This window comes from Tamandua tetradactyla, chromosome 20 (assembly GCF_023851605.1).
Source record: "Tamandua tetradactyla isolate mTamTet1 chromosome 20, mTamTet1.pri, whole genome shotgun sequence".
Classification (NCBI taxonomy): Eukaryota; Metazoa; Chordata; class Mammalia; order Pilosa; family Myrmecophagidae; genus Tamandua; species Tamandua tetradactyla.
The window spans coordinates 6,892,551-6,916,036 of record NC_135346.1 but is presented as its reverse complement, the minus strand read 5'-3'; the positions used below and the strand labels follow the sequence as shown (position 1 = coordinate 6,916,036).

The following is a 23,486-nucleotide window of genomic DNA, read 5'->3' as shown; positions in this document are numbered from 1 at the left end:
CTCCAATTTGCTGTTAAGCTCATCCATTGCATTTTTTATTTTAGTTATTGTATTTTTCAGTTATAAACTTTCCATTTGATTCTTCTTTAATAATTTCTTTGCAGAGTCTTTCTATTTCATCATTAGTTTTAAGAACATTTTTAACTGCTCATTAAAGCTTTTTTTTTTTATCATGACTGCTTTAAGGACATTGTCAGATAATTCTAACATTATGTCATCTCAGTGTTGACATCTATGATTTCTCAGTGAAGTTGAGATTCTCCTTATTCTTGGTATGATGATTTTTTAAATTGAATTCTTAACATTTGGGGTATTATGAGACTCGGGATCTTATTTCAATATTGTTTTTATTGGCCTCCTCTGACACTGTGCTGGTAGGAGTTGGGTGGTTGGGAGTGGGGCCTCATTATTGCCAGAAGGGGATGGGAATCCAAGTCCTCCACTCAATCTATGTTGACACCCTTGGTGGAAAGGAAACCTTGTCATTGTCGGGCAGGTGTGAGAATTCCGGCTCTCCACTTGATCTCTACTGATACACCCTGGCAGGAGGGGCAGGGATGCCTCTTACTGTTCCCCATAACATCTGGAGGTGTGTGTGGCTTTATTACAGCTGAACACTGATAAAATTCCTGACTCTCTACAAGGGTTCCTCTGACACCATCCCAGAAGGGAGGGGCACCTCATCATAGCCAAGGTCTTAGGTGGGAAATATTTAAGATGAATCAGCTACCTACCAAAGGAGCCCTGATTCCTTTCAATGGAAAATGGTATTGAGGAACCACAATCAAGGGACAATGGGTGTTTAATGCTATTGAGTTGTCATTACTTCTGGATCTTTTCAGTGGATATACATGAATCTTTTAGAAAAATTAAAATATCATATTTCATATTGGTATTTAAATTCAATTTGATATTATTAGATTTTTACTTCTTATTTTATGTATAATTTCTTTTCTGTTCGGCTGAAATCATTCTCCTAATGATATCAACAGAGTTCCATATTTGCTTTGTTTCTCTCTCTCTAGCATTACCATCGTTGACTGCAGTTTAAGATATCTCTGTGATTCCTTTTGTCCTTAGGTTATATCCCACTAAAGATGTACAACCCAAATACTTTGTTTAAACATTCCTTTAAATAACTGTTCTTTCTGTGATTATGCCAGCAATGTGATAAACAGATTCATTTCAGTTTAAGATTTTTAAGGATTGCTGTTTTCAAATTTAATTTTGTTTTTAATTATATAAACATAAGCATTGTTCCAAAGTTAGAACTATAAAACAAGGTATATTTGAGAAAAGTCTAGCTTCCACCATTGTCTCATCCCTCATAAACATTTTTATTAGCTTTGGTTTATACTTTTATTTTTTAAAGAAAACAATGCATACCATATAATGCACACCCACACCCCAAGAGATAGCATACAATATACAATATTTTGCACCATGCTTTTTTTGATTGAACTGTATATCTTAGAGATTGCTCCATAGGAGTATAGACAGATACACCTCATTCATTTTTTAAAGCTACATAATATTCCACTGAGTGTATTAAACCACATTCACCTAGTTCTTCATTGATAAGACTATTTCCAGTCTTTTGCTTTTACAAAGAATTATACAATAAACAGCCTAACACAGTCACATTTAACATTTTTTTGCCCAAGTATCTTTTATATAGATTTCTTAAAGTGGGGTTGCTGGGACAAAAACGTAATGGCATTTGCAATTGTAGAGAGCTCTGGTTTTGATGTGATAGGCAGGAGTGAACCATGAAGTTAAGGATTAGAAAAAAGGATAGACAAGATGCTTTAAAAGGATGATTAAAGCACTGCTTTAGTCGACGAGATCGTTATCTACTTAGCTTTTTAGTTAAAAGATTTTATTTGTCTGAAGTACATGACATATGACTCTCTTGTTCTCTTTAATTCCTTTGGTTTCAACAAATTGGTGTCCCACACGAAATAATCTGATTCCTACTTTTCCTTCCACTTTACCAGAATATAGTAGGACTCTGGAGGGGGGGGGGTCTATTAATTCGCGGAGAATTTGTGTGCCAAATAGCACCCCTGGACAAGAGGGGAAGGATATATAGGCATCTATATAATCGTTTTAAAGGAAGGGTTCTCTAGGCCTGAATAATCCAGACACTGATTTCTTGTGTTGTCTCCTAAACTGTACTTGTATGGTCGGTCCTGGTTTTCAGGGATGTTGGATTTTTTAATTAGGAAGTTCCATGTGCGAGAGGACGAGGGCTTCCGAAACCTCACCAAAGCAAGGCCACAAAGGAAGATCCTAGAGGCGGGGCGAGTGAGTGCACAGCGCTCGGAGGGTAAATCGTCAGCCTAAAAAAGCGCCAATTGCTGGAATTGCTGGGGTTTAATCATTAATCAGAAGAAGGCGTCCAGGCCAGGAACAGAGGATGCGCCCCAGCCCCATTCACCCGTCGTTTGCCTCTGAGGCCCCTACGGGGCCCCTCCACCCCCTCGGGCACGCCCTGTGGGACCCTCCCAGGGTCACCCTGGGGCAAAACCCCTGCGCGGACTCCCCGGGACCGCGGCGCCGGCGCGCTGCCCAGACCCCCGTGGCTGGTGCGCTCCCTCCTGGCGGCCGCGGGAGCGTTTCCACGTGGAATCGCCCAGCCCCTCCGTGGACCCCGCAGATGGACGCCGCTCGCGGGGGGAGGGAGGCCACGGTGACGGCCCAGCCTCCTCGGACTGAAGCTGTAGCCCACTGCCGCGCGATCCTCTTTTCCCCGAAGGCTCGGAACCCCCCCACCCCCACCCCGCCCAGCCCGGCCTGGGGGGGTCCCAGCGGGCGGACGTTTCCATCCGCCACCCTGCGGCCTCTGTGGACTGGGGAAGTTCGGTCGCGGAGCCAGCCGAGGGGGCGCGCTTAGAGACCTGGGTCCCGCGTCCGCGGCCAGGAGGCGCGGGAGGGGGAAGGGAAGGGGCCGCAGTCTTCTTTCCCGAATCCGGTCCCTAACCGCCCCCTCCCCCGCCGTCTGCTCGCTTTGCACAAGCAGTCAAAACAGAGCTAGCGGCCAAACGAGGGGGACGGGAAGCGAAGCCGCCTAGCGTTTCACCCCCTCCAGCCGGCCCCCGGGACCCCTCCTCCTGGCCCCCGGCCCTCTCTCCACTTTCCCACTTCTCTTCTCCTAACCCTCGCCCCCACCCCCACTCCCCCATTTCCTCCCGCACCCGGGCTTGCCAATCCCTCTTTCCAAGCCCCTTTTCCAGACCCGGCCTTCCTCTGGATCGCGACCCCCATTCTCCCCGATCTGCGTCCTCATCCCTCCCCTCGCCCTGCCCCCCTTCCTTCCTCCTCCCCTCCCCCATCTCTCGCTCCCCTCCTTCGCCCCCTTCCCCTGTCCCCGCCCACTCTGCGCCGGCCCCTCCGCCCCGGCTGCGCCCCACGTGTGGACGGCTGCGCCCCGGCCCCCACTGACAGCCGCCGCCCGCCGGCCCGCCCCGCGCCTGGCCCGGCCTCAAAAACCCGGCGTCGCGCGCTCGCCCGCCGCATCTGTCCCGGCGCCCAGCCTCCCGCACTCCCTGTCGCCGGCTGCTCGCCCCGGCCCCGCGCCGCTCCGCCCGGCTCCGCAGCCGTCGCCGGCGTGTCGCTGCCCCGCGGGCCTCGGGGCGAGCCGGGAGGAAACCCTTTTTCATCTTTGGGGGAGAAAACTTTTGTTTGCTTGCCTGCCTCTTTCTGGTGACTTTTTGCTGCTTTCCCAGATCCGTGTGCCTGGAGCGCACGGGAAGCCGCTGCGCCGGGCCGTGCAGGCAGTCTTTTTTTTTTTTTTTCCTTCTTTTGAGGTCCGCTCGCTTTGTAACTTTACGCCGCAGCCGCTCGGGTTACTTTTGTAATTTCCCGCCCCCGCCTGCTGGCAGCTCTAGAGTCGCTCGGGGCCGTGGCCCGGGGGATGCAACGTGGACCGCGCGGGGCTGCCGGCTGCACGGTCGCCGCGCCTCGCCGACTGCTGCGCTAGAGCCCGCGCCCCGCGCCGCCGGCAGCCAGGGGGCGGCCGCCCGGTCCAGCGCTGCCGGCAGAGCCGCGACCCGAGTCCGACCGAGGGAGCCCCGAGGGTCGGCGAAGGCGGTTTTTTTAGCGCCTGAGTTTGTTTTTTTTTTTCCCGGCGCGCGCAGATTTTTCTCTCTCTCTACTCGCTTTCTGTGCACCTCGGCACCCGCGCTCTCCGCGGCCGCGATGGGAAGACGGCGGCGCCTGTGTCTCCAGCTCTCCTGCGTGTGGCTGGGCTGCGTGGCGCTCTGGGCGCAGGGCACCGCCGGCCAGCCCCAGCCCCCGCCACCCCGCTCCCAGTCCCGGCCGGCGGCGGCGGCGGCGGGCTCCGAAGGCGGCTTCGCGGCACCCGAGTACCGGGAGGACGGCGCGGTGGCTGCGAGCCGCGTCCGCAGGCGGGGACAGCAAGACGTGCTCCGAGGGTAGGTTGGGCAGGCGGTCGGGCATCCCAGGCGCCCCGCGCGGGGTGGGGGGGCGGCTGGGGCTGGGGGCGAGCCTCCGCTCGGCCGCTTTCCATCCGCACCCCGCAGGCCCCCTCCACACTCGGGCGCTGCACTTGCGCCTGCAGCCGCGGCCCCCTCCTGCCGGGAGACCCCCAAGCCCCGCGGTTGCGCCCGGCTCTCCAAAAGCGCGGCGGCGCGCGCCTCGGCAGGCGGAAAGCCCTCCCTCAGCCGGGCGGGGGATGGGGGGGAGGCCCGCGGGTGCGGATCGCGGGGTTTAGCCCGCGCCTGGCGGGACGAGGGTCTGAATGGGTGGGCCTTGTCCCCCCCCTCCACGCACGCGGCGGAGCGTGCGGGCTGCCCGCCGTCGAGGAGCCGCTGCCGAGCCTTTTGTTTGGGGACGTGTGGGGGACGCAGGGCTTTCTCTCTGTCTGTCACCAAGTCTCGCGCCCCACCTTCCGACGCGCTTCGCTCGACACGTCGGGGACCAGAGTAGCAGTTGATTAAGGAGGGAGGTGGATTTGTGAGCCGGGGCAAGGAGTTTTGAAACGGAATGTTCCCTTTGTTCTCTGCATCCGGAGGCTACAATAGTAGCAAATTATATGTTTCCTTGTGTCTCTTCGTCCTTTTAGAAAAGGCAAGCCAGGGAGGGCAGATGAAAGGCAATGTTTGGAAGGGAGGGTTCTGATGCTCGCCCCTTCCAGCCCGCTTATTCCCACCTCTGCCCCCTAATCCCAAAGAATTTGAACTGTAGCTTTGGTTGCTTGGCTTGTTAGCCTGAACTCGGCTCTCCTGGGGCTTGGTTTACGAAAACCACTGCTGTGTGACTGCAGCCCTTGCGTACGTCTGTGTGACCGCGCTTCTCCATCGCAGGCCCAACGTGTGCGGCTCCAGATTCCACTCGTACTGCTGCCCGGGCTGGAAGACGCTCCCTGGAGGAAACCAGTGCATTGTCCGTGAGTGCCCCGATGGGATCGCAGCTTGAGATCCCGCGTTTGGCCCCATCTAAAGGCCGGTCACTTGCATTCATGAAGCCGGTTGGAAACAGGCTTGCATTGGAATCGGATGTCCACAGGACAGTGATAATCGGGCCGCTGCCCCATTTGGAGTGGTGGAGAGGATACGGCTGCTCGCCCCACTTTAGCTTCACTTCTAGACCTGTTGAAGGGAAATAATGATAAAGACTCCACTGAGACTTGAAAGTTTTATCTTCCTGTGTCTATTAATACAAACTGAAGAGGGAGTAGAGCAGTTCCCTAGATAACTCAAAACCACTTTTTCTAAGAGTCTAGATAAGACCACAATGTGATTATGTAAATTAATCTGGCTTTTGGCTCTGCATGAGGTTTAGACTTCATAAAGACCATGCTTTCTTAGGCCGTTATACAAAACCACTTTATTTTCTCTGGTTTCATCTCAACACCCACATAAAATAGATATGAAAGGAACACTCTCATGGACTTAGAGTTGATCCAGGTTGACAAAATTTTTACAAGAGAGCTCCAAGTGGCTTGACTTTTCTGAAGACATTTAAATTTAGGGTTTCCAGACCCCACACCTCATTTTGTACAGTGCATTTCCAAAGTGTGAATTTTAGAACTTGCACCTGATCTTAAATGTTTTGTTTTATTAAGTTTCCAAAACGTTTGCCCAGCTCTCCAGACTCCACTGGCTGTCTCATTAGTTATCCCCCTCAACGTGATGGACTGTGGAATGCATTATTTCATATGCTTGTGAATTTTTGAGTTGACGTGTAACTGGCCTTCTCCTGTGTGTGTTACATCACAGCCACATTTATCTTGTTGTGGGTTGGGGCAGATATCATGTTCACGTAGAGTCAATCTTGTCTTTAGATTGACCTCCCTGTTCTCCAGGGGAAAGAAAATTGTGTTTCTGTCAACAGAGAAAAGGGGAGAGTTAAAACCACGCTAGCCAAGGAATAATGAGGATGTAGCGGGATCTCTAACTCTGTATTTATTGGTTTTGTGGGTTTGAGATAGACCCTTAATGTTATTTCAGTGCAGCTGTTTTTACAAGGAATGAAATCTCAAGTGTTGTAAAGACCAGTTTCTTATTATCTTTCCTACCCTAAAATCCCACAATCTCCAGTGATGAGGCCAACACTGTTGGAAACAACAGCTGTGTATTTTAAATAGTTCATACATATTTTAAAGAAACCCTTTGATTATAAACCTTTGCTTTTATTTAAAAAGAACGAAAGGAAGAAGACTGTATACTTTTCTTTCCTGTACAGAAGTCATATATGTGACGCTGTTATGGAGAGTGCATTTACTTTTTCGGGCCAGTAGGGCATTACCATGGCTGCTTGAAACTCACAGGCATGGTTTCCTAGAATCCTGAAGCAGTCAGCGTCACTTGCTGCACACCTGCCTTATACCCAGGAGTGATGACTTAGGCACTGGAAAGTCTGACTCAGTAAGTGCACTGAAGGTGGCTGCTGTTATTGAGTTGGAGAGCAGCCGAGGAGTAGGGATCCGTTTATGGTACATGTTGAAAATCTGTGAAGTCAGGTTTTATTGGATCAGCACAGAATAGGAATTCCAGAGAAAACGGCCTTCCAGAATATTTCCAGGAGAACTTTAGCCATGGCCCTATGAGTGTCAGCTTTAAAGCCTCTTGGTCTTTGACTAATATTGTGCCTTTTACTTGCATAGGAGATCTCCTTTGAAAACCCCAGAGTAACGGTGAAAATTCGAGCTGTTTCTATGGCTTGAAATATTTGGATGCTTATGAAGCCCGTTGGAATGTACACATGCCATAAATCTATAAAAAGCATAAGCTTTGACATGATCTTTATAGAGCCGAGAAACATTTACAACATTGTGTCAAGATGCAGCTGCAAGATTACTTATTATTGCATATTAGAAAAGTAATCCAAGTACCCTAGAATATAAAGAAGCACAAAAAATGGAGAATGCAATACCTTTATATTCCCTTATATGTACCACATCTAAATTTTAATTTGTAATGTTCTGCATTAAATTCAGTAGTTGGATTAGTGACATTTTAAATGATCCTTATAGAGGCAGTAACCAGATTAAAGCCATTATAAGTCAATATCAGGGATGTTAATTATAGGCTTTTCTGGTAATAAGGAATTTATTGTATTTTCTATTTTATCTATATTCAACCATTTGGCAGAAGAAAATTTGTGGGGCATTTTGCAAAGAGGAAAACATGTATTGAAAATGGGGTCCTAAGCTGAATTTTTTCATACATTTACACTTCAAAATTCTTTCTATATAGAAAAATATTAAAACTGTCAACTTCTGGAATTTAATCTATTTGACCTTGATCTGGTTTCATGAGAAGAAGCTATTCAAAGGAAAATGTATTTCTCGCAATACTGGAAACCAAATGCATTGGATTTGAGTCTTAGTGCTTTGTTGTGACTGGTCTTAACTGTGGCCTGAGAAGATCACTGAAATACTTCCAAACCTCCAAATATTTGTTTCCACAAGGATGGAATTGACTTTCTCACTTTCCATTGCTTTATTATCTTGTTAGAACATGAAGCAATGGAAAAGTTTGCTTATTAATTGACTTGTGAAATTATGCTATGAACTGACTCCCTTTCACTAAGTGAAATAACAGTAGGTCGAAGTTGGCCTAGAATCATAGCGTCTGAGACTTGAAGAGACATCAGAGTACATCCAGTGGAATCCCTCTGTTTGAACAATGAGAACACTGAACTCAGACAGACTGATTTTTCCCTTTTTTCCAAGAGATCACAGCGGGTCAGTGACAGAACAGGAGCTCAACCTTAGACCCTTTGAGTTCCCCTGGGCTCTTTACTGGGCCATGCAACTTCTACCTGTATCACTGAACTGCCGGCACCTGGTCTTGCCTCTTCCTCCTGTACTCCTAGGTGTCATGGTTTGTGTGCTTGTGAGAGGGACAAATATTTAGGTAAAGCACAGTGTAGTCTGAGGTAGGTGTGCAGAGAGATGGCGTGAAGGCTCCTCACCTTTCTCTGGCTCACGGACATAGAGTGGTGCAGTGGTCACCTCTGTGACCGTCACAGGTAACTGCAGGGGATTGCCAGTCTTCAGCTCATCAGACCTTCTCCAGGCTGAGCATCTCAGTAGGGTACTTTGGATATTAACCAAGCTTAGACAGAGACTCTACCTGTTCAATCTGGTGGAGAGCGCTGAAATAAAACAGTCTTTTAGTGAGCCTGTGACATTGGAAAATTAGTGTTGGTCAGAAATTCTGGTACATTTTAAGAATCAATAGTCATTTTCATGGCAGGAACCATATTCTTGCTTGGAATTAATTTCTTGCCTTCACACTAAGATATTTGACACTATTTTCATTGATAGGGAACATTGATATTTTTGATAAATATCAAAACAATTTTAAGAGGAAAAGTGATTATTGACTTATTGTACTTCTGTGGAACGTATGCTTTCATTATTGGGGTCCCAGATCTCTTTGAAGGCTGTGGGACCCCTCCCCAGCAAAATACCCATGAGCACATGCATATTTACATTGTGTTTCAGAGTATTTGCAGAGTCTCCCCTGTATCCTTTTTGCATCAGTCATGGAACATTAAAGCCCAGAGCCAGTGTGCATAAAGAAAGAATTCAATTGTGGGTATGGAGATAAATCTCTTAGCTCCTAAGTGAATTGACTCTAAACATGGGAGGGACTTCCCATTTGAAGGCGCTCTGCTAAAGGGTTTGAGTATCGTGGCATGTGCTCTGTAGTACCCCTGGCATTCTCTGCTGTGATGACCCTCATACCTTTGTGCTCGTTGGAGGTCACAGCTGCAGGAGGCTTCACTTCCCTTCATCAAACTGTCACAGCAGCTTTTCTGAGCAGCAGGAATAGTCTAGGTTGTGGCGATAATATGGGAGAAGAAAGCCTGGAAAAGGAAAGAGGGAATTATTAAGAGGTGCAAGATTGATGATAGGGCAGGTCAGATACCAGTGGGAAGGAATGTGCATGAAACCCCTGAGGCTTGGCCAAGCCATTGGAGCCTGGGGTCTCTTGTTAGAGCCTGGCTCAGCCCACTTCACTTTCACTCTCTCTCTCTCCTGTGAGGGTCCTTTACATGGCAGACTACTTTCTCAGGCAGCTCAGGACCTCTTGGTTTCGTCAACCCTCCCAATTCCTTAGGGCTAAGGCTGACTTTTCTTAGTGAAATTCTGCATTTAAACACCCTGCCTTGAATGGAAAGGATGGCCCATATTGATAGGAGGGTTAGAGTCAGGATTATGGAACTTGAAATAGCTTCATTTGTTTGCACATTATCAGAGAGATACTTGTAAAAATTATTCCCATCTATAATGGGTAATTTCATTGCATATCTGAAATTTGACATTTACAACACCTATTTTGTATCTTAATTTTGAGGTTTCTTGTTTTATATAGCTTTCTTGTTTTATAAGCTGGCTAAGTACATGATTATTCATTTGCTTTCCTATTGTACTTTCTACAGCAATTTGTAGAAATAGTTGTGGAGATGGATTTTGTTCCCGTCCTAACATGTGTACTTGTTCCAGCGGCCAAATATCGCCTACCTGTGGGTCAAAATCAAGTACGTTTATTATGTCTTCTATGTTTTCCTTAAACTCTTCAGCAAATGATAGATGTTGCTTTAAATAAACTATAAATCTGATTGCTTTCCTTACAAACTAGGTCTGTATTAATCTTTGGAGTAAAAATCCTTGGTGGCTTGTTTCCTCAACCAATACCTAAAAGAGGTAAATGATTCTCAGTAAGAAAAATGCTTCAGGTTTGCTCCAGCCACTGTGTGTGTGTGTGTGCAGAGGAAGAGCCTACGTTCGGTGGGAGAAGTAATTCTCTATGAATAATATCTGTAATTTATTGGATGCTTACTACATGCCAGCTACTGTTTGAAGTGTTTAACCATATCACCTTACTTAATGCTTACAGAGACACTATGAAATACTATTATTACCCCATTTTACATAAGGAGGGACCTGAAGCACACAGAGGTTTAGTAAATTGCCACATAATTCAAACAGTGCGAATCCAGGTATTCTACTCGCCATGCCTGTAGTCTCAGTCCCTAGACTTTATTTGCTTTCTTTATGTACTGCTGCCATATCCTAACTAAGGTGGAAAGAGAAGAGTATTGGAAAAGAATTTACTGAGTACTGACTATATTGCAGAAGCTTTATACATATTAACTCCAAACAGCTCTGTAAGGATGACAATGACAGTGGACCGAGAGTGTGCTGTTTGTGACCCAGTTAGAAATTGTTCGTCTTGAAGCGCCAAGATTCATCTTTAAGGCCAGCCTTTAAGACACCATTATAACAAGGTGGAAGCAGATGTGGTTTATTTAATTGTCAAAAGTTAAATAAATATTTAACATTTGCTTCAAACTAGTGTTACATTTAACATTTCCCCCTATAAATTTTCTCTAAAAAGAGTAAAATATGGTCTGTTTGACCCTGCCAGAAAAGTCGGGGTGCTTATGAGTTACTGTTCTCAGAACCTGAGGCGACCCGTTCTCCCCGTGTTTGCACAATAGTGGATCTACTGAGTTTCATTTCACGTTCACAACCCACCATCTTGTCTTCTCAATAGAACTTCTGATAAAAACCCTATTTTGATATTCTTGGTATATAATCTGCCATTTTCACAGCTTGTTAAAACCCATTAGTCAAACTCGTCAAGAACTCTTTGACCCCCTGTGAGCAATTCCTTGCATTCACCTGACCCTCTCTTGTCTGAAAGCCTAAAAGACAGCCTTACCTATGTCCTCAGGCCTCCAGCCCCCTTAGTTTTATCATTTTGCCCTTATAAATACCCAATCCTGGAGAAGTTTCACAATTTTAGTTTCTTAATTCCTTAATCTAGGGAGCTGCGCATTCACGGGTCCTCCCCACTGCACGGTAACTAGTTCCGTAGGAATCCGCGCATATACTTTTTGCCTTTCCATTTCTAAACCTTCAGGTCCTCATCCTACTTGAGTCTGCAAAACCATCTCAATCCATTAGCCACAGTGTTCTTGAAATGCTCTTTTCCCTTGACTTCTATAATACCACTTGCCCACAGCTATCCTTTTCTTGATTACTATTTTTTAGTCTCCTTTCTATATCTTCTTCATCGGCCTTCCATTCAAAGGTTGGCATTCCCAAGAGTTCCCTGGGTAAAATCAAATATATATATTTATACATCCTCAACTACTGCTAATATGTTAACTCATAATAGTCATCTCCAAAGAGTGTTCCTCCACTGAGCCTACACTCATGTTCCATTTCCTATTTGGCAGCTCCTGAAACATAAAGTATGTCCAAAATGTAACTTTCCTTTATACTGATCACAGTCTACTACTACAGTTTCTCCTGCCTATGAAGGCACTGCCATCCACCCTACTCCTTAAGCAACTTTCCTTTCTCTCATGTCAAACCTTTTAATCAGATTGGTAGATTCTACTGGCAAAATATATCTCAAATCCATCTTCTCCTTTCTGTCTTCACTGCTACCATGTGTTCTCACTACTCTTGCAGGACTATTGCAGGAGCCTCCTGACAGGCTCCCTAGCTTCTTCTGACCTCTTTTCACATTCGTTCTCTGTGCAGAAGCTGGAATAATCTCTTAAAATTATAAATCACATCACTCCGCACTTTTAAGTCCTTTTTGGTGACTCCTGATTTGCATTTGGGATATAAATGCAAACTCTTCTGTGGCCCTGGAGGCCATGAGTTATCCACCTCTGTTTGCCTCTCCAAGACCTCCTCTTACCACTCTGCCTCCTACTATCCACACCAGATCTTTCAACTCATCAAACACAGGAGACCCTTTACTATCCCAAGGCCCTTTTGATTGGCTGGTTCCACTCCCTGTGAAGTCCTTCTCTGGTATTTCCTACCTCCTTCTCATTCTTTGGGTCTCTGTTTGAGTCTGGCATCAGAATGCCATCCTTGGTTCCAGGCTATTCTGCTTCACAATACAGTTTCCTTCAAGGGACTTAGCACAGTCTGTAGTTTCGTCTCTCTCCCTGCTGGAGTGTAAGTTCCCTGAGAGCAGAGACTAAGCATCATGGCAGTTTGGGATTGAGTCACACGTGAATGGGCGCTGGCATCTGTGTTCTGAGTGAACACGAGTGCCTCCTGTGTGCTAGAAATTACGCCTGGAGTCACCTCATACTGATGTCTTTTAATACTGCAAGTGTAATATAGTTTATAAACACATACCAAAAACATACTGTCACAGATACGTCCTGGTATGCACGATTGACGATTCATAATGATATGTCTATATGGTAGCATTTACTTCCATGGAATGTATTTGCCATTGAATTGGATATCTGGTGCAGTTTTAGACATCTCACATACTGCGATTGTGGGGATTGACGGTTTTGCATTCTGCTGCTCTTTGCAGTTCAGCAGTGCAGCGTCAGATGTATGAACGGCGGGACCTGCGCGGCCGACCACTGCCAGTGCCAGAAGGGGTATATTGGAACTTACTGTGGACAACGTAAGGAATGATTGGAATCTACTTTATTTATTGGAAATTGTCTGCTCTAGTGGGGTTTCTCATACTAAGTCATAATGTAAGTTCTTGTAAAACTTACAGTTCTTTTAGAAAATAATTTTGTTTTATACTTTGCCTTAAAACTGAATTTGTAACTTTTATCCTATAAGAATTTTCTAGCTCTTTTAGAGGTTTTTGATTTAGAGTGTTGATACTGTTGGATATCATTAATGCTTTATCAAATTTGATACATTTCACAGGTAAATGCTTGTCTTCCTTTTACCTTCTACAAACATATGTTCTGAAAAAACAAATGCTGACGTTTGTTGGATTTGCTTTCTCAGTCTCTCTCTAAATATAAATGTATGTGTATATGTATAAATAATTTTTTAGGATGCCTCAAAATCACCCCCAGCAGAGCCAATCTTAAAAATTGTCCTTTGCTCAAGTATATTTCATATCACAATGCAGGGCTATGAAATGTTTTGTGAAAGAGAGAGCTTTAATCCAGCAAGCTTTTGTCTTCACCGAAAACATCCTATACTGATCAAGAAATAGCCTTTTAGTTTCTTGATTGTGACACATCACTGGGAAATACTTTAGGTTAGTGTTTCTCAAATTGTGGGATTTTATGGCAAGTTGTATACTTTTAAGTGTGACAGTAAATAAAGTTGAATAACAAATACTGAGAAAGCCCCTTTCATGTTCATTTGTATTTTATCTGATTTCATCAGCTCTAGAGACTAGGTAGGTTGCCTGGTAATCTTCAAGACCTCCCCAAGAATTTCCCATCTCATTTTTAACATAGAAAGGCCAAGTCTCAGGCATGCAAGAATATTTAACTTCTTTTTAATTAATGTCATTTTATTTCTCTTGCAATTCTTCTTAAGGTTGCCTTCTAGCTAGGGTAATGATAGCTTTTCATTTGATTAGTGCTTTTTCTTTTTAAATCATTTTAACTAAAAAGATGGTTCAGGTTGAAGAAAAATATTTGGTAACAGAGATTGGCCACTTTTTCCAAAAAGGCCAGATAGTAGATATTTAGACTTTGTGGTTCCTGTTGCAACTACTCAACTCTGCCATTAAAGCAGAAAAGTAGCCTTAGACATAAGTAAGTCCTTAGACATATGTAAAGGAACATATATGTAAGTGTGTTCTGGCAGTATTTTATTTATGGGTACTAGAATTTAAAGTTCATCTGATTTTCACATGCCACTAACTATTCTTCTTTTAATTTTTTTCAACCACTTAAAAACAGGAAGCAGGAAAATTTGATCTGCAGATGTTAGTTTGCAGGCACTTTGTATAGGTGGTACTCAGATATGACAGAAGTTATTCGGGTAATCTGAAGTTGACTGCAGTTTAAGGTACTTAAGGAAATACGGTTCACTGGGGCCGGTTTTCTAGCAAGGAGAGGCCAGTATAATAACTTGTCTAGGCCAGGCTTGGCCAGGCTGGAGCAGCAAAGGGCCAGAAAACAGTAGAAAAGAAAATTGCAGCCGAGTTTCTTTTTTTTTTCGTGGATGATTTCTTTCTTTCTTTCTTTTTTTTGTTTTGTGGATGATTTTTCCTTTTTTTTTTTTTGTACATTTAGGTAGTTTCCAGATTTTACACAATGAACACCATTTCATGACTGGAAAAAAGTAAAAAATCTATTATGAACATAATATTTATAAGGAGACGGATTTTTGCCTTTTTTATGCCTCATAAAAATGTTAGGAGAGCCAACTGGATCCCTCTTTACACAGTGCAGTAGCCAGAGAAGAGATAAAATTATCTTTCTTGTAATTCCACCTTTAGATCTGTAGAGGGAAAAAGAAATTCACAAGTACTTTGGAACCACAGGGGGAAAAAGCCTTGCCTCAACTGATCTTTCAGATTATTTGCTCGAGAACGATCCTGGAATCAGACATTTTAGCATGAATTCAGCTGTTGGATCTGCTGTGGGTGTTCGTATATGTATGCATTTTCCTAAAGGTTGGACAGAATGAGCTCTGGCAGGTGTGGGACTCCCTTTCCATTCACCCAGCTGTGGGGACGTCAAAGATGGAAAATACTTTCCATTTCTGAGAGAGATGCTTTCATGTGCTGTTGCCTTGTGTAAAACCATATTTATGCCTCCACATTTTCCATCCAGGGGAAGTTGAAAGGTAAGAGGTCAGAAAATCAGAGTATACCTGAAAAGTTGCTCTCTAGATTATTCAACAGATGATGCCATCTTCATCTCGCAGGTGTCTCAGGGATTATAGACCATGTGGTACAAACAAAATACATAACTAACAAAATTCATTACACAACAGAGAAGAAAGCGAAGGTACAATAACTTACTGTGATTTGAGCAAGTAGTTATCAGTTCAAGAAATGGCTTAAGAAAGACCACTTTCTAAGTTGTGTTATAGAGAGACGGCTACAGTATTGAGGATAAAAAAGCAGATGGAACCATTTTCAGGTTGAGAATCAGAAGGGTCCTAAAATACGGTGTTTGCTCGAATGAGGATATCAGAAGCCTTGAAGCTGCCCAGCTTCTTTCCCAGAGACGTGGGAAGCGTTCTCCAAAAGGCCCTCTGTTATTCCATCACGCATCGCCAGGTGCAGTACATCTCCACAAGCAAGGCTCCACCTCACAAGCTTACGCTATGGTGGGGGAGACAGCAAGTGAATGAAAAGTAAATGCCTAATGTGGTAGTTAGGTTCAGGTGTCAACTTGGCCAGGTGACGGTGCCTAGTTCTATTGCTGTGGACATGAGCCAATGGTACGTGAACCTCGTCTGTTGCTGATTACATCTGCAGTTGGCTAGGAGGCGTGCCTGCTGCAATGAATGATGTTTGATTTAATTGGCTGGTGCTTAAATGAGAGAGTGCGATATAGCACAGCCCCAGCAGCTCAGCATACCTCATCTCAGCACTTGCAGCTCAGCCCAGGCCTTTGGAGGAATCACCCCAGGGAAAGTTGTTGGAACCCAGAGGCCTGGAGAGAAGGCCAGCAAAGATTACCCTGTGCCTTCCCACGTAAGAAAGAACCTCAGTTGAAAGTTAGCTGCCTTTCCTCTGACTATACTTTTTTAACTAAATAAATCCCCTTTAATTAAAAGCCAGTCCATCTCTGGTGTGTTGTATTCCAGCAGCTAGTGAACTAGAACACCTAATGTATGTTTAAGTAGTGAGAAGTTCTAGAGGAAGAGTAACTGCAGGGTAAGGGGGAGACTTCTGGGCAAGGTTTAGCCATTCTCTGCTGTTTGACTCTCGTCCCTGAGAAGTGGACACGGTCCTGAGCGAAGTGAGAAAGTGAGCTGTGCTTTTAGGTCCAGTAGTGTGCTAGGCATGGGGTAAAGCAGATTCAAAACACCTGGGATGGGAACAGCTTTCTTATATTTTGGAAACAGTAATGCCTCGAAGTGGATGGAGTAAAGTGAGCAAAGCAGAGAGTGGGAAGAGACGAGTTCAGAAGGGGAGCTACAGGGCCTTGTAAGCCAAGGAGAGAAATATGGGTTTTACCTTCATTGTGGAAAACCATTGGAGCGTTTGAGCAGTGGAGTGGTGTGATCTGATTAGCTGAAAGAAATATCATGGATGTTGTGCGGAAACTGGAGTGTAGGAAGAGGAGGAGACAAAGCAAAAAGTCCAGGTGGAGGCTGTGCTGTCCTGGGGACCGAGGCTGCAGCTGGCAGGGTTGAGGATGTGGCGAGTGACTTTGGAGGGAGGACCCAGGAGAGGAAGTGTGCGCCGAGGGACAGGGCTGCGTGGTGGTGTGAGTTCCTGACGTGGGGACTGGATGGGGAGCGGGTCGGGGGCTGAGGACCTGGGTCTCAAGAGCTCTGTTTGGGATTTGGTAGTTTGAGATGCCTGTTAAATCTCCGAGTGGAAGCATCTGTGAGCTCGGGTCTTACGAGGTCAGAGAAGGAGAGAGAAGCGTGGGGTGTACAGGCTGAACTGATGTTTGGATGATATTTGAAGCATAAACCTAGTTGAAGACCACTCGGAAGTTGGGGTAGATGGGGAAGAGGAGTGAAGCCGCAGCAGGGGTCCACCCTGACAGCTTAAGGTGCAGGAAAGGGCGAGGGGCCGGCAAAGCGGAGTGAGACGAAAGGAGAACTGGGGGAGTGCGGCATCCTGGGAGACAAATGAAGAATAAGGATCTGTTTTGCCATATACCAACGGAATGGGCTTTTGTTCCTTTCCTTCCCTGTTTTTTTTTTTTTTTTTTTTTTTAACATTTTAACCTAATTTAGAATGCTGTTTTTATCTGATAGGTTTTTGTAGAAGTAACCACCATAATTTAAACTTTGATGTCCAGCATATATATCTCTGCTGAGTATTACAAGTCTGTCTAATGAAAGTTTGCATCTATCATATTATCTAGCACAAAGCATGTGCTCAGTAAATGTTTGCTGAATGAAACGTTCTGTAAACCTCCGGGCTCCTACAGCACGTGATCTGGGCATCCCCGTGTCACTGCCCGACGGGTGTAAACAGGGACTCTGCTTTCCTCTCCCCAAACTGTGGCAGGCAGCTAAGAAACCAGCTCATAGCTCCACCTGTATTTGTTTTTTCTTCCCTGCTTTTCCCTTCGGTCTCACACCAGGTGTGAGCATTTTTTTCTTCCTGGGGGGTCACATTCTTTCTATGATGGAAATTCAGGCACCGTGAAGTGTCTTCCCGGCTCTGCTGTAATGTATATGTACGTTTCCATTATGTCTTGTTCCAAAATATGTATTATTTTATAAAGTAACTTTCATCGTAACTCATTCAAAAGAAGGGAATTTACCTCCTGTTGATTATTTCTGTTCCCTCTTTATCTGTATTTCCTACTTTAGCTTTTAAGGAATTTTTTCCTTGTTTTCCATACAAATATCCTGTAGTAAAAAAGAGGAAGAGAATTAAGGGCTATGGGGCCCCTCCAACGTGCAGCCACTGTATGCTTTGTTTTCTGTACCATCTTATTGAATGATCATCTGGGTGTGGGGCAGGGATTGTTAGCTCCATTTTACATGCTGGGAAACTGGGGTAATGTGCTAGGAACTGCTAGAATAGCACACCCGTTATCTCTTCACTGCATCACTCTCCTTCCCCAAATATGGGGGAAAACTGTGAAGTTTTGACATATGACAGGATGCTTTCTAGCACCTGTGATACATCGATAACTTCAGCAGGTGTTAGGACACGAGGGCCGCCAGGCTCCGAGCCCTGCCCTGGCAGAACTCGTGCGCGAGACGGGAATATGTGCAAAGTGGCTGTGTCTGTGTGTCTCTCTACCTTTTGTTCACAGGGCCTCTTTACATTTTTCAGTGTTTTTTTTTTTTTGAGGACCCCATTATTTTATGTCATGCCTATTGATTTTTTTGTTGTATTGGAAATTTAAACTGAGCATTTGAGCATTACTTACTAATTAATTTAAGAATAGCAACACACCTATGTTACATGTTAGCATTTTTAAAAATAAAACAACAATCATATCTTCCCAACCAAAAAATTTTAGCAAGAAGATAGGCATTGCTTTACATTTTGAAAGTCTCTTTAGTCTCTGGCTTAATATAGCCCAACTGGACCCTCGTTGCTGCTTCTGCAGTGGGTCTGTTGTGATATGTTGGTTTGGATTAAAGTGTAGGGAGAAATTCTGGCCTCACACATATATGTGGTTGAGCGTTGTAGCAAACTGTGGCGCTGTCCTGTAGCCTCTGGAAGGCTCTGTGCGTGCTTGTGAGAGAATGAAGGTGAGACAGGCACATCACCTTCATTGTGTCATGAGAATAGTTTTGACCTTGGGGACCCCTGGGACACCTGAGAACTGCTCACCTGTACGCCCTGATAGGTGCTTTAATACAGGTGTGCGGTTAGCGAGTTCAGAATCCTCAGGAGGGAGTCAGTACACATGGTGGCGATTGTTTTAACTGGGACGGTAAATGGCAGTTTTAGAGTAAATGAAAGGGTGTCATTTAAATTAAATCCCCTTGGTTTAACTGTATCTTCTCTATAAATATAATTAAATTGTTCCCTCTTTCCCTATCACACGCAAATGGCTGAACAGATTTTTCAGAATGGAGTGATCGAAAAATAGCCTGTGCTCGTGAAATTCCCTTGAGAAGCCCCAGGAGGCATGAGGAAGGGGGACAGGACAGTTCCTGAAATTGACATGCTTTAGGAGGCCTGTGTGTGCTGCTGGCGGAAGTCGCCTCTTGCATAGTAGCCTGCTCTGGACAGGGAAAGCAGAGTGCTTTCAGATGGGAGCACCGCTGAGCACCCAGGGGCTCTGCAGCAGCAGCAGGCTGTGGGTGTCCCCGTGTGATGGTGGGGGCCTGTCAAAGCGATTTGGCTGTGGACTTGAGGGAGAGGCGCAGCAGGTGACGTCCTCACCTTCTTCTGAAAAGACTGGGTTGGACCCATTACGGGTGAGCTCTGCCCAGAGCAGCCCATCCCCTGTCCTCCCTGGGGTTTGGGAGGCCCCGAGGAGAGGTCTGTCCACCCTCACTGAGGGTCGCTGTCCCCAGTAGAACGCTCTTCCCCCATCCATGCCTTACAGGCTGGTGGCCCGAGAGTGAGGGACCCACCCAGGAGGACGACCGTCCACGTCCATGTCAGACAGCTCGAGACTCTTTGAAGACGTCCTTCACCTTCTGATGAATTACTTTAGATGTGTGCGACCCTTTTGCAATGTATCACTTTAACAGCTGAAACCTTCACATCCTGGTGGTTGGTGCTGTGCAGTTCCACGTGGTTTGGAGTTCTCCTACAGGTCTTTTCTGTCTTCCGCATTCCTGTCCACCCCCATCTTTCTCCTGCTCTTCATGCCTTTTTCCCTTTGCTTTCGTCCCCTGTATTTGCTCCTCTGATGTACTGCCCGCCCTGTGTTTCAAAAGGCCGCGGCGAGTTGGACGCACTACACGGAACCTGTGGCCTGCCCTGCTGCATCCAAGGCTCGGCTTGGGACCGGTGGAGAAGCAGAAAGATCATTTTTAGGGCGCTGTACTTGTGCAGAGGCACACAGATGCCTGCCTCTGACTAGAGTGTAGCTGCAAACAGATTTTAAGGTCATTGGCACAGCGATGCTGCAGATGAAAGATACCCTGTGCTCCCAAGTGCATTCTGTTCTTGCTGCCATCAGCAAGACAGAAATCACCCCGTGACTCTGGATGATGCTGGACAGTGCATTTCAGTATTTCTTGTAAGCAGTTATAGCTGCATTATTGCATCTTCAGAGAGCAGTATATTTATTGAGTTTTGACAGGTACCCCACTTGAAGGGCACATAAAAGTGTTTTACTCCTTCATCTCCCTTTAATGTAAAATAATTAATTTCCCTTAACTCTGTTTCTTTGGGAGCAGTTCATAGGGTACTTTATAATCCTCCCCTTCGTGAGCACAGAGGGTTTCTGTCCAGCAGGGTAGGCTGGTTGGAGATGTTCTTAATATTTTCTCTCAGCGAGGACATGATTCTTGAATTCAGCTGTCGACAGATGAGTCTGTGGGAAATCTTGTCTTGGTTTCCTGAGGCTCCCCTAACAGATGACCACAAACTGGGTGACTTGAAACAAAACAGAAGTGCTTTGTGTCACAGTTCTGGAGTGGGGAGGTCTGAAATCCAAGTGTCAGCGGGACCTGGAGGGGAGGGTCCTTCCTTGGTGTTATCACTTACAGATGTACTTGCGTCCGTCTTTACACAGCCTCCTCGCCCTTGTCACCTGCTGTCTCCTCTTTGCTTCTCACCCTCCTCTCCTGTGTCACCTGCTGTCTCCTCTCCACTTCTCACCCTGCTGTCCCCTTCTCCAGCCGTGTTGCGTTGGAGTCTAATCTAGTTCAGTGTCCTACATCTGCTGAGACCCTCTTTCCATGTAAGGTCACCCTCGCAGGACTGGCAGTTAGGACATTTTTTTTGGGGGGGGAGGGGTGCGGTGCCGCCCATGGAGGCAGCTGTTGAGGCTCCCCTCTGCCCGTAGGCCCCTGCTGGGTCCTCGCCTCTAGTGAGTCCCAGATCCTGGTGTTCCTGGTCACAAGTAAAAGTAAGACTGTCCCAATTAAAGCAAGTCTAATAAAAATGTCCAAATTAAGGCACCAACAAGAGGTTACCTTGCCCACGAAAGGCCGATGATGTTCAGGGTTTCTCTCTCAACTGGAAAGGCACGTGGTGAACATGGCGACGTCTGCTAGCTTTCTCTCCAGGCCTTTTGCTTCATGACGCTCCCCCAAGGGCGTTTTCCTTCTTCAGCTCCAAAAGTCTCTGGCTGTGTGGGCTCTTGTGGTTCTTGTGGCTCTCTTTGAAATGTTTCCTGTTTTAAAGGATTCCAGTGAACTAATCAAGATCCACCTGGAATGGGGGGAGTCATATCTCCTTCTAATCAAAGGTTAATACCCACAATTGGGTGAGGCACAATTGAGTGAGGCACAACTTGGTGGACATAATCTAATCAAGCCTCCAACCTGCAGTACCAAGTAGGGATTGAAAGAAATGGCTGCTTCCACAGAATGGATCAGGATTAAAACATGGCTTTTCTAGGGAACATAATCCTTTCAACCCAGCACAACCACCTTCTCTGTGAATAGATGACACGTTGATGGAGCAGAAATGGGGGATTGAATAGTTGTGTTCTGATGAAATGAGCAGCAACACAGCCAAATCTTGTGATTTGAATTTAAAAAAAAAAATACCTTTTACTATGTGCTTACTTAATGATGAGAATTACATGAATTTTGTGTAGGATTTTTTGTCTCTGTATATGCTGAAATGTACTTACTCAAATGCATGATGTGAACTGTATTTGGTATTCTCGAGATGTAACATAATGTAAGGCTCTTCTGGCAGCATCTCTGCACTGCTGCATTGTACTCAGGTTTACTGTAATTAACTTCTTGCTGTGTTTATATGCAGCTGTCTGTGAAAATGGGTGTCAGAATGGTGGACGTTGTATTGGACCCAACCGCTGTGCTTGTGTTTATGGATTCACTGGCCCCCAGTGTGAAAGAGGTAAGCGAAGAAAAAAAGAAAGGAGAGAGTCATTTTAGAGAGGACTATTCTGTTGGGAGAAAAATGTATGATTTTTAGTACTCAAAATTCTTCTTGTGAAGGAATATTTCTGTTTTTTTCATTTACTGTGTCTGTAACTTGGATGATAAGATTTTGAGACTTAGCTAATTGTGGCAGAAGTGTCTTAATGTTTTCCACCAGTCACTCAGGTCAGAAGGGTAGCTCTGGGACTGCGACAGTAGGATAATTGTGAGTGAGTGACTGGCAAATTCCAATAATATGCTTTATTCCAACTGGGAGTCCTTGTTGGACGTGCCAATGCTAATAAAAAAGAAAAGAAGAAATGTCCCAGGGTATCTTAAGCTGCAAAACCCATAAACTGTGATGCAAATTGCCCTCACCCACAAGGAAATATATTATTTTCCATAACAACATTTCCTGAGCTAACATGCTTGGGTAGGACATGGTCAGTAATCAGAGATTTGACCCTGCTACTCTGTTTCTCGTGGCTGCCCTCCCTGGTGTGTCTGTTTTGCCATAGCTTGGGGTTCTTTGAAATTGTAAGACTGTTGCCAGCAGTACCCGAGGTGATGTTTCCCTGCTCCTATCTAGAGAGAGTACATCTCTCCTCTAGCCATGGACCAGTGACAGCCTCCAGAGATATGGTCCGCATGCTGATTGATGTAAACTTCAGTTTTAAACCAATCTGTGACAAGGTGGTTGACATTATGTCTGATGTAGACTTCTCGGGAACTGCCCCGTGAGTAGCGGTGGGTGTAAACATCTCCAAAATCTTGTGGGACCGAGGGTTGTGCCACTGAGCCCAGTAGAAGTTCTTTTGAGCAGGAGAAAAGGGATGGGGAAATCAATGCTGAATCGGAATCCAGCATAGCTTCTTTTATCCAGCTGCCAGGCCAGTCAAGCCAGTATGAAATAGTTCCCCATGATTTGAGCTCTGTGAAACTCGTGGCCTATGGACAGCTGAGCCTTTCAGCATTGATGCATTCACTCAGCGAACTATGAATGATGTCCTGATGCCAAAGGGGTGTTTCTGAGTCAAAGAAGTTAAACTTTGTAAATGTTATAAAAACTGTTTAGCTCAAAGCCAAAAGTAAAAATAAGCTTAAGCTAAAAATTATATCACAAATCATTTAATTTCATACTTCCTTAACTTTTTTTTTTTTTTTTTTTTTTTTTTTTTTTTTTTTTTAAAAGGAAAGACAGAGAGAAGGAAGGAAGGATAGAAGGAAGGAAGGAAGGAAGAAAGGGAAACATTTTTAAACATTTTCTTGTTTTTTATTGTATTCTGTTTCTCCGTTTTTGTTACATGGGCTGGGGCCGGGAATCGAACCGAGGTCCTCCGGCATAGCAGGCAAGCACTTTGCCCGCTGAGCCACCGCGGCCCACCCACTTCCTTAACTTTTTACCCAGTACTTTCCAAGGCATCTAAAGTTGTATAGCACTTTCTTTGTTGTGAAACTTTAAAGCATATGAAAATCATGTCAATGAAATATTATGGATCAATAGTAGTGAGTGTTTATGTAGATACAGAGGCTTTGAATAACAAAGAAACTTTATATTTTAAGTTATATTCTTTACTTG

At 45.2% G+C, this 23,486-nt stretch overlaps 1 protein-coding gene across 1 annotated transcript in view; it reads left to right on the top strand.

The window, feature by feature from the left end:
• The first annotated feature begins 4,200 nt into the window (after positions 1–4,200).
• Positions 4,201–23,486, top strand: part of FBN2 (fibrillin 2) — a 260,472-nt gene continuing 241,186 nt past the window's right edge. The window contains exons 1-5 of the mRNA XM_077138319.1: positions 4,201–4,436; positions 5,328–5,410; positions 9,919–10,017; positions 12,837–12,932; positions 21,789–21,884. Coding sequence (XP_076994434.1) covers positions 4,201–4,436; positions 5,328–5,410; positions 9,919–10,017; positions 12,837–12,932; positions 21,789–21,884 — 610 coding nt within the window. The remainder of the gene's footprint in view (positions 4,437–5,327; positions 5,411–9,918; positions 10,018–12,836; positions 12,933–21,788; positions 21,885–23,486) is intronic.